General features: G+C 45.9%; 1 protein-coding gene and 1 long non-coding RNA gene across 3 annotated transcripts; one reads left to right on the forward strand and one right to left on the reverse strand.

Annotated features, from left to right (window-relative positions):
* Positions 1–575: 575 nt before the first annotated feature.
* LOC136527523 (uncharacterized RING finger protein P32A8.03c-like) lies at positions 576–4360 on the reverse strand. 2 transcript variants are annotated; one of them, XM_066520285.1, is made up of 3 exons: positions 3716–4360; positions 3516–3628; positions 576–3394 (listed from the first exon to the last, which is right to left on the reverse strand). In XM_066520285.1, the coding sequence occupies exons 1-3, from the start codon at positions 3884–3886 to the stop codon at positions 3010–3012; spliced, it is 669 nt and encodes a 222-aa protein (XP_066376382.1). In that variant the 5' UTR covers positions 3887–4360; the 3' UTR covers positions 576–3009. The 2 variants fall into 2 exon arrangements, with proteins under 2 accessions (XP_066376382.1, XP_066376381.1); XM_066520284.1 differs by having other exon boundaries at positions 3516–3631; positions 3716–4352.
* Positions 4361–5086: 726 nt separating this feature from the next.
* On the forward strand, positions 5087–7117 carry LOC136529848 (uncharacterized). The gene is made up of 3 exons (XR_010777442.1): positions 5087–5364; positions 5535–5579; positions 5667–7117. It is a non-coding gene; the product is annotated as an uncharacterized lncRNA (long non-coding RNA).
* The last annotated feature ends 12160 nt before the right edge of the window (positions 7118–19277 follow it).

Here is a 19277-nt window from a genome sequence, read left to right on the forward strand (position 1 = left end):
TTGATTCTAATTTCATCAGAAAATTAGTAAACTAGCAAAAATTGTCCTGAACTGACTTGACTCAAGCCTTTTCATTCACATATCCTAGCATTGTAGCCCCTTGGCATGAAGCTGGGTGATCTTGTCGGTTAAAAAATAAAACATACAATATGCTTCTGCATCAATTCTACATCACCGTTGGGCAAAAAATAGAATTAATGCATAAAACTCATAAATCAACTTAAAATTCATATAACTGTTCTTTAAAATTAAATTATCCCGTTGGTTCGAATTTATTTAGAAGATAATCAACTTCATTGCAACGAAAACTAAATGAAATACATTCTTTTAGTTCAGGAGCATTTCTTGATCCTTATCTACTCTCTAAAAAATTCACCACGTTGGTGTAACATTTACCAGAGATTTAAACTTCAAACTTAAATTCGTTATAATATTGTCATCATCAACGTTGGTCAGAAAATGACAATACCATAATCTTACATAAACAAAAACGAACTACTCTAATTAAATTTTCCCGTTGATTCCAATTTAATTAGAGGATCAACGTAATCATAATTTTCTAAATAGAACTGCTCTTGAAATTAAATTCTATCGTTGGTTCGAATTTAATTGGAAGATAATAAACGTCAAAGTTTACAGCGGAAACATGAGAAATTCTTTATCTACTTTTCAGAAGCATTTTACTTTACTCATCTACTCTCTGAAAAAAATTATCCCGTTGGTTCAAATTTTGACAAAGATTTAAAACTTAACAAAATTCATCGAAATTTGCTTCTGAAAATTGTCAAAACTGCTTCTGAAAATAAATAAAAACTTAAAACATTAGCTAATGTTCATTTGGTCCGGCCTATGGAAAAACAGCATGCGGTCCAGCTTCATAGCGTAGCAGCATGCGGCCTAGTCCAGTGAAATCGGCCCGGCCTGTTCTGCTAACGCGCGCGCTGTGCCTCCTAGACTGCAACCTGGGCCTAGGACGGTAAAGCTGCCCGCCCGCGTGCTCCCGCCTAGGCCGGACCCCAGTCCGATCAGCGCTGGCCATTCATCTAAGATCGACGGTCATCCGCGCGTCTCGGGTGATCAAAAGCGCGCGTGGGGCCGGTGCCCCCGAAACTCGAATTCCATTTCGCATTCTTCCTATCTCTCTTCGCCGCGCTCCTTCTTCCTCAACGCAACAGCAGCGAGCGGCGACCGAGCGAAGGGAGAGACCATGGCGTCGTTGCTGGCCCACTTGCCGGCGCGCGCGCGCTCCCTATGTGGGTGAGCACGCCGCTGTCAAGCGGACTAGCGGTGGTGCCCTGATCCCCACGGTGAGGAGCTCTAGAACCCCGAAAACCTTAGATCTGACCGGCCACTTCTCCGCCTTCTCTCTCTCAGCCCCGCGATGCACCGAGTGAGGCAAGGCGATGATGGCACCATCGCCGGGCCCCTCGCCGTCACGCATGCTCCCCAGCGGGTGAGCGCGTCGTCGTCGAGCGGGCTGGCCGCGGCGCCCATGGCCAGAGCACGCGCCCGACGGCTCGACCCTTCTTCTCGCGCACCCAACGAGGCGACAGCGCGGTATAGTGGCGAAGTATGTCGTTTTCCCTTCCCCGTTTCTCGTTTGATTGGATTTTTCTTTCTTTTCTTCTCGGATCTATCCGATTTCTTCCTTTTCTTCTCAAATCTATCCGATTTATGCCTGGGAATGGGGTTAGGATCGAGATTAGGGTTAGGGTTTCCTTAACTGTTCATCTTCTGCGAGCGGTTTCTTCACAGGTTAGGGCTCGGTTCGAGTTCTCTTAAAACCGGGACCCCGTTCTTACTGCTTTCCTTCATCGATTAGGGCTAGGGTTTGGTGACCCTCTTTTCTTCTCATATTCGAACGGATCTAATCTATTTCTTACCCCTGACATGATCTACATCTAGACAGAGGATTCCGATAGGCTAGATCTACACCTAACCTTGCTCTGATACCATTGTTAGACATATAGGATCATTAGGAGCATAGATCTAACCGGTAGAATAGTTCTATTCGGGATAAAAGACGTAGCGCATCCTAATACATGTAGAACTAGAGAGACAGAGAGGAAAGGAAGAGAGGTGAGATGTCACCGGTCATCGGAGGGTCGTAGTCGAACGCCGTGTAGTGGAGGCGCGGTCCAGTGGCGATGCAGAGGCGGTGGTGAGGTCGGTGGTGGCTTTCCGTTGCTGACAGCACCGTCTCTTGATCGGTTAGCGTTTCTCTGTGGGTAGGTTACGGCGGCTCAGGTCAACCTCGTCACTCGTGCCCCGGCCCCAACTTTGCTTTTACGGTGCTGTGCGACGCGAACCTACCAACCATAGAGTGGTTGGACGTCCCCGATCAGAGCGTTGATCCAAGGGTCCAGAGTCAATTGGTGGAGATCAAACTAACATTTTTTTCTAGTTCATCCAAATCACACTTATTTTTTCCTAGATCAGACGACCATTTTCACATGCATTACTTTGGGTCTGTTTGGTTGCCTAGTAATTACTAAATTTAGTAGCTTTTAGTTATTTTAGTAACTTTTTAACCAAATACTATGACTAAAAGCTACTAAAAAGACTTTAGTCATCTCTAATAACTTTGAAGTTACTAAAAGTGACTAAACCATTTAGTACCTAATAAAATTTAGTAGCTCGAACCAAACACCCTGTAACCGTCAACACCAAAAACACAAGTGTGCGGCGGCGGCGCCCCAGCCGCCACAACAAAAACGCTCTTCAGTTCCTCGCGATCGAGGAGAGGACACGGCAAAGTGCAGACGGCACAACCAATGCCGAACTCTGCCTTGTGTGCGCCCAAAGCGTGCAAAACCGTCGGAGGCGCCCACGGGATTTTCGTGCGCGTTTCGCCGTTCTCCGCTCTGCGCCACACAAGGCCAGTCACCACTCCACTAGCGTGGCAATGGCATGGCCGCATGGCTGGCGTGGGTCGACAGCGACGACTAGGCGCTCGCTTCTGGTTGCCCCGGCGGCCCCGCGGGCAAGAGCCCCCGCCCGAGCCTCTGTCTATGCGGAGGTGCCGTGGGGATTATTACTAGCGGCGGCGGCGACGACGGCGGCGCGGCAGAAGGGGCAGCGGGAGGTGCCCTCGAGCCAGGGCAGCGCGCAGGCCCAGTGGAAGCGGTGGCCGCAGGGCAGGTGCGCCAGGACGTCGCCCGCGCGGAACTCGTCCAGGCACACCGCGCACTCCGCCTGCTCCGCCGCCGCCCACCGCGGCCGGCTCCACCGCATCAGGCGCCGCATCACGCCCTTCTTCGAATACACCTCCCGCTGCACGCCGGACATCGCCGGAGCCAGCGCCGACCTCTCGCCGCGTTCGTCAGCGCCCGCGCCGCCTCCGGTGCTTCGGTGCGGCGGTCTGCTCAGCTTTATGCTCCCCGTGCTGTGATGCCTGCAAAGATGAGATCTTTAGGAACCTGCTGTTGTTCAGGCTGGCACGGAACAAACGACGACCTCTGGATGGATGGATATGAATGCATCGACCGACGTGTCGTGTCGGGTGGCAGGTCTACCTCTTGATGGCGGCCTCCCTCTTGCTCCTCAGCTTCTGGTCCAGCCGCTCCTTGGCCTCCCGGGCATTGCTGTCCAGCGTCCACCCGTGGATCATCTCCATCACGCCGCCCCGCTGCTGCAAACAAAAGCTCCCAATTAAGAAACCAATCACCCCTCGGTCTCATGCTTATCATCGTGACAACACAGGCCAATCACCTACCTTGCCAGAATTGCCTCCGGCGCCAAGGCCAGCACCTCCGTGGCCGGCCCCGTACAGGCAGAAGGAGGACCGCCTTGTGCCTCCGGCAGCCTCCGCCCCCGCCCCGGCCTGCCGGAGCCGCCGCCGCCGCGCGCACTCCACGCCGGGGAGCATCCCGGCCATGATGACCATTCACGCAGCACGCCTCCGGTCCTCAGTAGTCCTCTCTACCACAAGCCGCCGCTGCCGCAGCAACGATCGATTGACGACACCAGGCGGGCGCCTGTGTGTGTAATACACGCGCGGGGACGCGACGAGCCGGGGGTCCACAGCGCACCTGATTAACCGCGGGCGCGTTTCCGTGCCGAGGATCCAGATGCTCTAGCGAGACCCATGCGGGCGCCCGCCATTTGAGGCAAGCGCTCGTCCGCCATCTCGTCTTCTTGCTCCTTCTGGTAATGATGATGATATATGGGTGGGCGACTGTGAGCAGCAGTGATGGCAGTGCTCCTCTGGTTGCAAGGATCCCCCTCCTCGCGCTCGTGTCCTGACAGCCGCCACTCGTGTCCTGACAGGCGCGGCGCGCGCGCGGCCAACTACCTCGCCACGACGACGTGGAGTGCCGGGGGAAGGGATCGAATCATGGCATGGGTTGGGTCTGGTGCGGCGGGCCCCGCGTCGTGATGACGAGGAAATCCACGGGTGAGTGAGACCGCGAGAATTATTGGGGTCGGATCAGGTCGGGTCAGGCCACACCACACTGATGTGATCGCCGGCCGACCCGCACTGCATCTAATATCTATCTCGCGGTGAAAGAACTCACTGCCACCTCTCGAAAGATCTCGTTCTGCCGACCTGTAGGTGTTGTTGCATCTGAAAACTACTGCATGGGACATCTATTTTGTCGACAGAAATTTGCAGTGAAACGCCATCGATGGATTTGCCGTGAGACTCGTCCATCGAGTATAACAGAGTAGACGATGGTATCAGCGATGAACAATGGAATGACACCAGGAAAAATGGTCCGAATAATTTCGACAGTAGTTCCATGAACGCGGGATTGGATTAGTTTGCTCGTTGAAATGTCATAAAGCGTGAACCAACATCCGTATCAAAAACCAAAATCAGAATGAACAGAAGCACGAGAAGAGCAGTGCTTTCGAGTTTCGATCTGGTGGTCAGTGCAACTGAAGGGGCTGGTCCTCCCACAAGACGAATGAATGGGCCAACCTGACAGGACAAAGTAGCGGACATGAGTGATGAGATGAGAACGAGAGAGGGACCTTCGTCGAAGCTTCCGGGTAGCAGCGGCCGGACAGCCAGCCCAGACAGGGCATGCATGGCACCCCGCAATTATTTCCTGGCTGGTCGCACGCACCGGGCTGCCCCACGTCTCGTTGATATCGGCGCAGGCAGGACTACAGCGGTGTGCCCTAGTGTCGATAACGGCGCCCGCGTTTCGCTATTTAAACGCCCCGTGCAACTCGCTTGACAGAAACGTAAACACCTCGTGCAACTCGCTCGACAGAAACGAGCGAGTTTATTTGTTAGCTTAGAGTCACCTATGGACAGTTCATTTGGTACCTTTGATCTAAACGCACCGGTACCGGAAGACGAAGACGGCAATGGTGGGTTCGACCTCAACGAGTTTCCGTTGGAAAATGGCAACGGTAATGTCTCGAAGTGTCATGGCCAGTTCTGATCTTATTAGTTTCATGTGTCACATGACCAGTTCATTTCTTACTAGTTCAATACTTCCTTTTTGATATGATTTGATTTGAATTTGTCACTAGACGAATATGGTGCAGCTGATTTTGATTTGATTTGAATTTGTCACTAGACGAATATGGTGCAGCTGATTTTGATTTTGTACAAAACCTCACTGGTAAGATAAACCTCCCTTGCTTTTTTAAAGTAAACTTTGCTCGTAATCAAAATCATTGGATTTAGTGTGTTTATTTTTTTTTTACAGCTAGAACATGCTGTTGAGGCTTCCGTTCAAGTCAATCAGCGAAGGAAAGAAATGACGGAAGAAGTCACAAAACAAGTTTATCAAGCTTTGTTGGCTAGAAGCAAGAATGGCAAACTAGGCAAGAAAGATACGAGAATTGTTGCTAATCATTTTAGACTACACATTCGGTCAGTTCAGCGCTTATGGAATCGAGGTAAAATACCACTTGCTCATAGCATTCCGGTTGTAAGAACAAGAATGGAAGATACAAAGGTATTTGAAAAAAGGTTTTCTTAGACGCTACTCTACTAGCATCAACCCATACCTCACAGATGCTAACAAGAAGTCTCGGTTAAAATGGTGTGTTGACATGATTGAGAAGGGTTTGCTTGGTGATCCAAGATTTAAAGGGTTTTTTTGACTTTGTGTTCATTGATAAAAAATAGTTTTATCTCTCTCAAAAATCTGAGAAATATTACTTGCTACCCGAGGAAGATGAGCCACATCGTACTTGTAAGAATAAGAATTACATCCCTAGGCTCATGTTTTTGTGTGTTTGTGCTCGGCCGAGGTTTAGGGATGGGGAGTGTATTTTTGATGGAAAAATTGGTTGCTTTCCATTGATCACTTATGGAAATGCTGTAAGAAGAAGTCAGAATCGTCTTCGTGGAGCCCAAGTTATCAAGCCCATAACTTCAATCATAAGAGATGTGATTAGAGATTTCATGGTAAACAAAGTATTGCCTGTCATCCGAGCCAAATGGTCAAGAGAAGATGTGAACAAACCAATTTTCATACAACAAGATAATACACCTTCCCATTTACCTGTGAATGATCCGTTTTTTTGTGAGGCTGCTAAGCAACAAGGATTTGACATTCGTCTAATTTGTCAACCACCCAATTCTCCGGATTTCAACGTTCTAGACTTAGGGTTTTTTCGAGCTATTCAATCTATTCAATACAAGAAGAATGCAAAACAGTAGAAGATCTAGTTCTAGCAGTGCAACAGGTAAATGGATCAATTGTTCACTTGTTTCATTATTTTTTGAACAACTAATTTACCTATTGATTGATTTCTTCAACACATATTTTGTAGGCATTCATAGAGTATTGTCCACACAAAGCAAACATAATTTTTCTAACACTTCAGAGTGTTTTGAAGGAAGCCATGACGGTTAAAGGATGCAACAAGTTCAAGATTCCTCACATGCAAAAAGAAAAACTAGAGAAAGAAGATCGACTACCATTGCAAATCTCTTGTGAAGCGTCCTTGCTAGCTAAAGCCATTGCTAGTCTTCCTGCATGAAACCATTATCTTTGCAAATTAGTAGAAACAAATGCATATTAGCTTGAATGAATGGGACATGTAACCTTACTGTTTTTTCTTTGCATCATGCTTCATCTTCCAATGCTCCTCCAACTTCTTCAAAACATTCTCAGGCACAAGTATGGTGTAGCCATCCATTTGAAGCTTCTTGACATCAGGAATATAGATCTCGCAATCAATTTTTTCCATGTCATCCATTATCCTTGCTGCGAGATCGTAGTCGCGATGAACAAGACCGCAATGGGCACACCTGCTAGCGAGGCGGTGAGCTAGGCAGCAGCCTTCGTCGTCGTTGTCATCGTGGGTCGTGTCGCAGCGAACACAAAGAGAAGGCTTGGACTCCGGTAGCAAGGAGTATAGCATGAAGGACTCCGAAGTCATCTCCATGGTGCCAGCAACGATCGTAGGTTCCTGCTCGAGGTCATCCTCCATCGTTATCTCCATGGAGTCCACCGACGCTAACTCCTCCGACGTCACATAGTCCGCCGCTGCATCCATAGAGCGAGGAAGCGGCGAGCGCAGCGTCGACAAGGAAGCGGTGAGCACACCATATGTGAGGAAGCAGTGAGCGCAGCGTCGGCGAGGAAGCGTTGGCGAGGAAGCGGCCAGACCAAGATAGACGAGCGGTTGAGGACGAAGGGAGGCGAGCGGGCGGCGCGGCATGCGAAGCAAGGCTGCGCTATTATTAGTACGTGGTGATTAAATGAGCGATAAACGGGCGACGCAGCGTGCGAAGCAGCAGGGGCAAAGCCGTCCCAAATCACGCATGCAAGCGCTCGGCGACATCCTTTACGCAAACGAGCAGAAGTCCCAGAACGCCTTCCTTTTCCTATACGGAGGAAGTACAAAGTTTCATAATGTTTTGAGACCTACAACTTTCATTTTGGTACTTTCTCTATCCGAGGTCGTTTATAAAATTTGAATTTTAAAATTTAGAAATTCAAACATAGTTTTCCTTAACAAGATGATTTCAAATCAAAAAGTTACAACTATAAAGTTTCATAACTTTTTGAGATCTACAACTTTCATTTTTGTTGTTTGTCCATCCGAGGTCGTTTAAAATTTTCAAATTTCAAATTTTTAGAAATTCAAACATAGTTTCCCTTGACAAGATCATTTCAAATCAAAAAGTTATCAACTACAAAGTTATATAACTTTTTGGGATATACAACTTTAGTTTTGGTTGTTTCTCCATTCGAGGTCATTTGAAAAATTCGAATTTTAGTACTTAATTTTTACTATTCAGCGTCTATTTGTAAGGGCGGCTCAATCGAGCTACCCCTACAAATCTAATTTGTAGGTGCGGCTAGATATAGAGCTGCCCCTATAAATCGGGTCATTTGTAGGGCATCTGATAACACCAGTAGCCCCTACAAATGGATTCATAGGGATGGCTCGTTTGGTCACCATTTATAGGGGCGGCTCAATATAGAGCCACCCCTAAAAAAGAGAGCGTTGCTACAAATTCTTTTTGTAGTAATGCATGTTTGGTATTTTAGGGACTAAAAATGACTAAGAGATGGTGACTAAACTTTAGTCATCCCAAACCAAGCATGCCCTAGCTAGTCCTGCTTGCTAATGCAGCTGGCCTGGTACGATGTACCGTGTGCAATAATGGTAGCTCGTGTGCACACTTACTTCAAAACTACACCGAGTTAGGACTCTAGCTTATGCTTGTTACAATTATATTTAGGGCATGTTTGGCAGGGCTCTGGCTCCTCTGAAGGAGCAGCTCCTCTAGAGGAGCTTAAGCCGTTTTGGAAAACGTTTGGCAAAACGGTTACTTCGGACTAGACGACGTGAACCCACAGTAAGGAGCTACGCGAAGCTCGTTTTTGAGGCTTCTCCTGCGCAGGCAAAAAATAGCTCCGACTCTTGACCGGCTCCCCATGCGGAGCCCTTTCCAAAACAGGCGTTTGGCATAGCTCCTACAGAAGCCGGAGTTGAAGCCCCTGCAGGAGCCATGCCAAAGAGGCTCTTAGACTCTATTTGATAGGATATCTTTTCGAATGGCTTCACATGTAAATCTAGAGAAACTACGTGTTTAGGTGATTTTGTCCTTCTAGAAGCGTGAGAAATCAAAGCTATAAAGTCTGTTGAGAAATGCAGTCAAAGAGAGACTTAGGTCCTGTTTGACAGAGCTTCCACAGCTGATTCTTTGCTGAATACGGTTGGAGCTCTGCCAAATAGTTTTTCAGAGCAAAGTGGTTCTTGATGATTTTGTGAAGTGATTCTTTGAAATGATAAGAGGTTGAGAGCTAAAAAAAGTAGCTTCTCCTAATTCTCAATTTTGTGAAGTGATTCTTCATCGTGATTTTGATAGTTTATGCTAAAGAATCAAAGAGAATTACTTTTAGCCACAAAATCACTTCTTTTTCAAAGAATCAACTTACATAGAGAATTAAAATCAAATGAAGCTCTATCAAACAGCCCCTTAGACTCCTTTGGTAACGCTTCACTCAGCTTCAGTGAAATAAAAAAAATAGTGACTTGAGCCGCTTCTACTTTTTAATAAAGAGAGAAAAGAAGACAATTCGTAATTTGTCATGCTATGTTGACGCGAACAGTGCACCGTTCAGTGAAACAGAAGCCCTAAAACTCTAGCAAAGTCTTTAGATTCATCGTATGGCCGGTCGGCCTCCTGATGCCGACTTTTATAGATAGTAGACAGATATATCATTACTACACAAACGATTTATAGCAACGGCACTGTTTTTTTTTTGTAAGGGTGGCTCACTCTGTAGCCATCCCTACAGTGCCCCCGTCGGGGTCCCACGAGGTCAGCCGCCCCTACAAATAACACAATAGGGGCGGCTGGTGATGAGCCACCTCTACAAATATTTTCATATTTCTAAAATTTTTTAAATGTTAGTTCTACATATTTTTTTATAAATATATTAAAAACAATTTACTATATTTTCCCATACACATAAAAAACAACTTGCATATATATAATGATACATTTTCTTTTTCAAAAAATAAAAAAAATTATATTTAAAAATTGAAAATTTGAATTTGTGAAATTTGAATTGAATTTTAAGTCAGAAAATGACCTAAAATGAAAATGTTGTAAGCATAAAAGTTGTAAAAATCATCAAGATTTACAACTTTGATTTTGGTCATCTTTTCATGTGACTTAGTTTGAAAAGTTCAAATTTTGAATTTCATAAAATGGCAACTTCAAACAATATTTTTAAAGAGTAAATGATTTCAGCTAGAAAAGTCATGAATATAAAAGTTGTATAATTTATCAAGATCTAAAACTTTTATTTTGTTTATTTCTTCATCCGATAAAGTGGTAAGAACATTGTTCACAAATTTTACATATCTCTCTTATGGTTTCATAAACTATACGAGGGTTAGTACACTAAATGATGAAATGCAATTTTGCTCTAGCACTACAAGGGTTGCAAGCTACCTATTCAACAATTCTAGTTGCTATGATCACTAGGCACAAATAATGGCTATGTCACTACTCACTAAGAGCTCTCAACAAGTCTACACTAAAGAGCTCCACTAGGTGATACTAAACTAGCAAGCAAAACACGCTCTCAAAACTAATTATACTAAAGAGCTTGGCAACTAGTTTGCAAGGAATATAAAATAGTAAGTAGGGTGATTATACCGTCGCGTAGATGAGTGAACCAATCACAAGATGAACACCAATTCAATCACCGGGAGAATATCAAAAGGCAAGATACAACCAATTTTTCTCCCGAGGTTCACGTGCTTATCGGCACGCTAGTCCCCGTTGTGTCGAACAACACTTAGAGGTTCGGTGGCTAAGAGGTGGTGCACAAACCTCGTCCACACAATTGGACACCGCAAGAACCTACCCAAAAGTGAGGTAGCTCAATGACACGAGTAATTTACTAGAATTGCCTTTGGCGCTCCATCGGAGAAGGCACAAGACCTCTCACAAGCAACCGATCGAGGCCGAAGACAATCACCAACTCCGCTGAACGATCCTCTAATCACCGGGCCATCTCGGTGTCGACAAACATCAAGAGTAACAAGCTTATAACCAGCCCAAATCACTCAACTAGTGCCACAAGATGATACAACCCAATGTAATGCACTAGAGGCTCTCTAATCTCACTTAAGATGATAAAATCAAATGAATAAGTGAGTGAAGTATGTTGTTCAAAAAGTATGCACAAGTGTATAAGGTGACAAGAGAGTGACCAAGACTGATCACACCCTCTATTTATTAATCGTCCGGCCCTGCCCGTGGTTTCCCATCTCGATTGTTTAGGCATTTGCGCCTTGTTTAGTTCCACCCTAAATTCCCAAAAAGTGCTACAATATCTATCACATCGAATGTTTGCGGTCTGTGCATGGAGCATTAAATGTAGACGAAAAAAAAACTAATTGCATAGTTTGATGGGAAATTGCGAGACGAACGTTTTTAGCCTAATTAGTCCATGATTGAACACTAATTGTCAAATAAAAAACCAAAAAGTGCTACAGTAGCCCCAAATTCCAACTTACTGAAACTAAATACGCGCTTGGCATTTCTCTATCGTTCTCCAGTCTCCACGCATGGTCACGGTCACAACTTGTGGTGGCAATAGGACAGACGACCCGTTCGCTGGTTGGTTTTTGGGCTGATTTAGGCTGACTGAAGCTGATTTATTATGAGAGAAAAATACTGTTGGCTGGCTGGCTGAAATCAGGCCGAGACACTGATGAGCAATGGGCCTGCACTGCGTTGAAAATGAGATTGGAATGCCGCCTTTGCCATGTCAGCGTGACCTGCGACCATTGGGAGCCTCTGCCTCTCCGTCTTTTGCTTCTCTCTTTTCGCCAGACCACGCACTACGTACGCGCGGTGTGTTCCTTCCTGAGCTCTCGAATTGTTTATCCGGACAAGTACTAGTATGCCATATCGCGATGATTCCTAGGTGTATCGTCATGATCGCTGATCGCAGTGGCGGAGCCCGGATTTTACGGCAGGATATTTCATGTATAAAATTTTTTCTCGACACAAATATATAATAGTAATAAGCGAAGTGCAAATATGCGATAGTGGCATAGTGCCATATTCTACGTTACCGGAATACAATGAGCAAAATAGAAAATGAAATCTCCAATTCTCTGGACTTCTAAGACTGGATCTGGCGGTGTCCTGTGTTTACCTTGCTTCGAGCTGAAACTGGGAGAGGGGCTGATGCGGAGGCAGCGGCGGATCCAAAGGGAGGGCTGGGGGGGGGGGGGGGGGCTCCAGTCCCCCTAATAACTTGATTTCAAGCCTAATCACTGTAGTAAAAGCTTGATTTCACCATTAAATCTTCATGCAAATCAACATCTCCATTGTTTTAGCCCCCCTTGTCCCGCATCGTGCATCCGCCACTGTGCGGAGGGGCGATCGGCTGGAGGGATGCTGTTACTCTGCTGCAGCCCGTCAGCGGCGGTGGCTCCTTTGCCGGCGGGCTTCGACGCCGGCCACTGGGCGCAGCCGCGCAGGGCGCCGGTTGCCGGCAGCTGGGGCTAGGCGCAGCCGCGTCGTAGTTGAGCAGAGCAAAGAGGGGCGTGTGGGGCCGAGGGGGAGCGCCGGAGAGGTTCTTTCATGCCGTTAGTCTACGCCACCGGCGCTTCTGATGGATGGCTCGATGCCAGCGACGGACGGGGGCACGGAGCATTGGGAGATGTCGATCATTTCTGCCTTACTTTTTTTTTGAGAAATTCTGGAGTATAAGTGACTTGGTGGGTTGTGAAAACAGATCAGATACGGACGGATATCACCGATATTACATTTGTTTTTATATTTTTGTCCGGATTCGGATTTGAATACGGATAGTGTCAACTATATCGGATAGGATACGATTGGATATCGACATCATAAATATGCGATTTGAGTATTCGGATACGGATACGGTATCGGATGTTGGATATCTTGACTCGGATATGGACAGATCTCAACCCCTCTAAATAGATTCGGTTTCAAATACGGTCGAAAAATATTCGTACCGTTTTCATCCCTAGTTGCTACTGCTGGTCGTTCCATTTTATTGGGCTAATGGGCCATATTTGCAGCATCCAACATATACCAACATAGTGTACCATTATATACATGTATACTATATTTGTTTTGTTCCAAAATCATAGGTATTCCATGGCATACAGGGGCATACCCCTGGCGCCGCCATGACCGATCCCGTATTATAATCTGTTTCTGCTCACGGAATCGGAGTTAGACATCAACCGGCCAGCTCTAAACATTCAGTCGATCAGGCATCGATCGGCCGGGGCTAGCATAGCATCTGAGATTCCAAAGATGAGCTGTATCGGAAACGAGCAAGCGAGCAGACCTTGGTAACGTCTCACGGAGCCGGCTAGTGCAGTGGCGTCACATGAACGTCTTCTGTGACTTTTGCCACTCTTCAGTTTGGAACTATTTTTTTTATAGGAGTTTGGAACTAGTTGACGCCAGAGGGAAGGAACAAATTGCAGCTCCTTTCCATTACCGTCACAAATTTAGATCCAGATAGGCTATCTTTCTTTCTCTCTCTTTTTTAGTGGAATCCAGATAGGCTAACTGGCCCGGCCCGTTCATGGCTATCGTAAGGCCCAAATTTCGGTTCTAAAGTCCACACTCCACAGTATAGGCCACCTCTACGCTAACTGTAGCCTGTGAAAATCAGCGGGGTCTACGGGCCAAGGACAATGGCTTCATTCCTCTTACCAGCCGTACTATTTCAATATACTCACCATAAATCAACGAACAGTTATTTCATGGCTTTTCAGCGAAGCCAAACAGAGCCGATATCTGCAGCACGGGCCGGGGGAGATCGAAATGTCAGCCTGGGCTTCTTATCGCGTCGTCGTCGTCCTAGCTGTGTGGCAGTGTGGGCCGCACGGAAACCCGCCGGCTGGGCCAGGGCCACGACCACCGCCCACGCACGGGGCCGGCCATCCATGGACTCTGCTCCCCCCGCGCGCACGCCGACTGGTGGAGGCGTGCTGATAAGCTACGTACACGGCACACTGGGCACCAAGCACGCCACGGCGACGCTAGCTCCCCAACTTCCATGCAATTTCACGCGTGGCAGTGGCACCAAGAGAGCAGTCCACGGGGCATGGCATGGGCCACCATGGCCAAGCCGAAAGCGCGGTCGGTTTCGTGGATCTTGGTTGCCGAAAGCGGAGCGCATTTGGCGAGTGACGACGACTGGTCCACGAGATTTACCTGATCGGATGCGTAATTCGGACTTGAAATCGTCAGATGATTTGGGCTTGGCTGCACGTAATCTCGGTTCCGGAGAGAGGGACGGACAGGGCGGGCCCGGGGCCCGTTCCCTTGGGCCTTGGAATGGAACACGAGTGAACTGAGATGTCGGCGCAGCGGTGACGTGATGTCGGCCGGCGTGGCGCGTGCGCGTGGGGCCCCGGAGCCTGGGCACCGCGGTCGGTCGTGCCCCGTCGTGATCGTGCAGGTGGTGCGCTCGCTCGCTTTCTAGTTTAGAATGTGTTCGTTGTCACTAAGATCCCTTTCGAATATAAGCTCGGTTCGCTCGGCTTATAAGTTAGTATTTTTTTTAAGTTAACGAATAGTATTTTTTTCTTATAATAAATTAGTTAATAGTATTTTTAGTCATGACTTATCAGCCAAGCGAACAGGACAATACTCCCTCCGTCTATAGGGTGTTTGATCCGGTGACTAAAATTTAGGAGGTGTCACGTGAAGGTGTCGCATAGGGTGTTCGGATACTAATAAAAAACAAATTACAGAATCCGTCAGTACCACACGAGACAAATTTATTAAGCCTAATTAATCCGTTATTAGCGCATGTAACTGTAGCACTATATTGTCAAATCATGAACTAATTATGCTTAAAAGATTTGTGTAGCAAATTAGTCGCAAGCTATGTAATTAGTTTCGTAATTAGTCTATATTTAATACTCCGTACATGTGTTAAAAATTCAATGGAATAGCGACTAAAGTTTAGAAGGAGAAACAAACACCCCTGGGCAGCTTCTAGATGGGGCCGATGTAGCCTCCGTTGATTTTTTTTATTGTTTTCCTTTTGTTTTTGAGTTCTCTTTTTTATATTTTTGGTCGGACACGCTGGCGCTGTGCGGCTATAGGCTGTCATGTACGGATGACTGTCTAGTGCTGCACTGTTGTTCAGGCCTATGTGACCGATTAATTCGGGAAAAAATTTGAACCCTAAACATGTAAATAAACTAGCAGCCTGTTCGCTTGTTGGTTTCAACCAGCCCAAACCAGCCAGCCAATAGTGTTTTCCTCTCACAATAAACCAGCATCAGTCAGCCCAAACCAGCCCAGAAACCAACCAGCGAACAGGCCGTAGGACGGAGGGAGTATATTACTACAGTTTTGATCTAGTTTGTGGCCACACGTCTCGGTTTTGGGGTGACACCGAACTTTACGGCCTACCGATACTCCTATTCTTTATTTCCGGTACAGTAAACAAGAATATGTTGTTCAGTGACGTCAGCAACGGAGCTCATGTTCGTCTGCTCGGTCTCGTCTGACCAAAGCTCCGCGGCCTGCGGCTGGATCCAACATGCAGGATAGCTGGTCAAGGTCAAATATCGCGGAAGGAAAAACGGGCACAAATTCCTCGTCTACCCCTAGGAACGCCCAGTCCGTCCGAAAGGAGATGTGAAAGGCGGAATTGCTCTGCTCATTTGCCCCCCAGCACTGACGAACCGTCTTGCTGCCGCAGCCGTTGTTGATACCTGGAACACCCTCCACCGACTCCACGAGTTGTCGTCAAGCGCACGTCGGGGAGGCGCGTCATCAGTGACACCCTCGTTGCGCTTGCGCCGACGGCCGAGCCACACGGCGCGCACGGCAGGCGGCACACCATCCAACCTGTCCTCTGCAGCAGCCGGGCCGCGACGCGTAGCGGAGATGGGGGCGGGTGCCGCCGGCTCAGCTTGCCACGCGCCGGCCGCTCCGAGCTTGCCTTCGCGCCGATGCACTTTTTTCCTACTGAAAATGAAAGTAGGAGTAGTGCACTTTCCTTCGATTTTGATTAATGGACGAACGGGAGATGTCCAAGTTCTCGTCTGCGGGTCCGGGGTCACCTTGTCTGTTCATTGGTTAGTTTCTGAGCTGGTTTAGGCTGGCTAGTGTTGATTTATTATGAGAGAAAAACACTGTTGACTGGCTGGTTTGGACCGGCGAACACTTGTCGCGATGCCCGGCGCCGTCGCGCGCTCCCAGGGCACGCCCTGGTTGGTTCGGGCGTTCCTAGGCGGAGCGGGTTGGTGCAGCCTGTCTGTCTGTCTGTCACCGTCGACCGCATCGGGTTCCAGACTTTCAGGGCATGTTTGGTTGGAAGCCTGGATGATTTGCCTGAAGAAAAGTGTTGCCTGAGAGTTGCCTGGAATTCTAAAAGAATCTGCCTGGCCAGGCAAGTTGAGAGTTATTCGTTTGGTTAGATGCCTGGCCTAAGAAAGCTAATGAATAGAGATCATGTGTTTTCTTCTCTGCTGGAGAGGTAATTAATTCATTTTCTTAATTATTAATACATCAAATATACACAAATAAACATACGATGATAAAATAAAAACAAATAAGTGAGTTTTCTTAATTTATAATATGCTTAAATTAATGTGTTTTTATTTATCTTTGTATAGTTAACATGTATTTTTATAATCTGATTAACTAAAATATATAATTTAGTAAATTGTTGCCATGTGTTTAATATTAGATAATCACATTTAATAAGATTAAATAGGAAATATATTGATAAATTATGTCTTTTAGTATAAATCATTGCTTTTATAAATAAATAATATAAAAACAAAAAATAATTTTATTATTTTACTTGACAACTATTTACACATATAATTAAGGGACGGATATTATAAGGAAACATGCGAAGGTGTTTCGGTCACATCTTTATATCTTGATGGTGAGACAAAAAAAAACAAAATTAAATTACTACAACAAATAAAAAACAAGACAAAAAGTGCATTACCGTATTAATTTAGCCCAGGCAGCAGCGTGCTGTTGCGAGGCGGTTATTTTCGGTGGCCTGGCAGAGGGTGCCTCGCCTGGCCCAGACACGTTTACAGGGCTCCATCCAAATGCACTCCAGACAGCATCCAGGCAGCTGTTTGCCCAGGCAAAATCAGTCCAGGGTGCAAACCAAACAAGCCCTCAGTATGTTTGACCATGGGGAGCAGTCGGTTAATGTGGTACTGAAAGTGCTGCTCGCGTAGAAAACAGTCGGATAATGTGGTGTTTAGGAATACTAGGAAGTTAGGAAATGCTCCTTGACCGATTTCGTATCTGAGGCTGTGAGCCCAATTCTAAATTCGCATGTTCACGTGTGCACAACTTACAGATGATGGCAACATTACTCATCTTCCTATGTGTATCTAACGTTTCTCTTGCGATCTGGTATTTTCTTAACTTGCTATTGTCGCTTAAAGCCTCCCTGAAGTCGAGCGTTTTATGTATAGAGTTGATCTTATAACTTGCTTAAGATTCTCCTTTTTTTCTCACATACTAGATGCCGTATGGAGCAGAACGTAACATCCAGCGGTCCCAAGTCCGAACACACTGTGGAGTAGGAAAAAAAAACACAAAAAAGAAACAGTGTCGCCGTGTCTGGCCATTGGTTTATCCCATCGTGCTCACGCGCAATGACACGAACCAAGCCATGTCGGCCGACGAAGCTTCACTACTGTAGCATATTGTTACTATAGCATACCCCTTCGTCACTAAATAACTGTCGCTTTTGGTTTCTGTACCGTAAATTTGACTGGATTTGTAGAAACGTGCAACATTTGTATCTCCAAATAATAATTTTATACCATAAATATTAATATTTTTACATATATATTTAGTCAAAGTTGTTTCTCGAAAAGCGAAAAGGAAGTATAAGCAAGTGAAGCTACAACAAACTAGCTTCACTTTCTCAGTAGTTTATTTTGGAACGGAGAGAGAAAAAAAAGGCTCATTGCTACAATATCACCTTGTACTGTAGCATAATAGGTGAAGCTCAAGCCGTCGAAGCTCCTTAGATGGGGGTACGAGTCTCTCATTAATTGAGCTCCTTACGCCTTGTACTAATCTATTAGGAATGTAGAAATTCTACATGAGCCGTTAAAAATTCCACAAGAACTAATCTAATTTATAGAAAAAAAACAAGAATAGGAAAGTTTTCTTGCGTTCCAAACAAAACCGTAAAGTTGGACCGAGGGAGTACAATCTACTCCTAGTTCGTCCATGGCTGCACAAAAGGGAAAATATTTGGTGCAAACCACCCTCTTATGCAATCGTGAAAACTCTTCCAAAAATCCTACTCAGAGGTTTCTATAAATTATGAAACGGTACATATCCATAGTTCATCCATAGATGTATGTTGTAGCAAAAGTTGGGAAACAAAATCAATCTAGAAAAATTCACATAAGTCTCACTAAAGTCAATATATCAAAAATCATATCACTGGAGACAATATTTTTCATACACGAAAATGCATATCACTAAAGTCAAAAAAAATTCATAAGTCTACAAATATCAAAATTCACATCACTAAACCCTATATATCAAAATTCAAAGAATTGTAGTCAATATTTATCATATACCAAAATGCATATCACTAAAGTCATTTTTTTCATAAGTCTACAAATATCAAAATTCACATCACTAAACCCTATATATCAAAATTCAAATCACTATAGTCAATATTTATCATATACCAAAATTCATATATGTATGTCACTGAAGTTAATTTTTTATAAGTCTATATATACCAAAATTCACATCATTAAACCCTATGTATCAAAATTCAGCATCTGTCCACACACACACACACACACACACACACACATATATATATATATATATATATATATATCAAAATATATATCACTAAAGCAAATTTATATCAAAATATATATTTTTTTCATGGTTGAGTGCTCGGTTTCACACAGCAGGAAGAGATGAGATCAATGTGGTTGGCACTGCTCACCTGGTGGCAGCAGCGAGGGCGAAGACTAAAGTGAGCCCAGAGACGAAGGCACCAACGGAGATGAGGACGAGGCCAGAGATGAGGGCGAGGACGACGACGAGGCGCTGACGAGGATGGAGGAGCGGGCGCGGATGACAGCGAGGGCGCGGGCGTTGACGACGGCGAGGATGAGGGCGAAGGCGCGGACGACGGCGAGGGCGTGGGCGTGGACGACGGCGAGGGCGCGGACAACAGCCTAGGGGATTGAAGAAGCGTGGCGTGGTGGCGGCGGTGAGTGAAATTTTGGAGAGGAAGAAGAAAGAACACTCGTATATATAAGGTAGAACCCTATAGTCCCGAGTTGGGCTA

Source organism: Miscanthus floridulus, chromosome 19 (genome assembly GCF_019320115.1).
Source record: "Miscanthus floridulus cultivar M001 chromosome 19, ASM1932011v1, whole genome shotgun sequence".
Taxonomy (NCBI): Eukaryota; Viridiplantae; Streptophyta; class Magnoliopsida; order Poales; family Poaceae; genus Miscanthus; species Miscanthus floridulus.

Bases quoted from the DNA above. Each gene is read 5' to 3' on its own strand.
- LOC136527523 (XM_066520284.1), bottom strand. From the start codon at position 3,886: ATGGTCATCATGGCCGGGATGCTCCCCGGCGTGGAGTGCGCGCGGCGG. The intron at 3,632-3,715 runs GTAGGTGATTGG...TTTTGTTTGCAG, and splicing joins CCGGAGGCAATTCTGGCAAG to CAGCGGGGCGGCGTGATGGA. The intron at 3,395-3,515 runs GTAGACCTGCCA...TCATCTTTGCAG, and splicing joins AGGGAGGCCGCCATCAAGAG to GCATCACAGCACGGGGAGCA.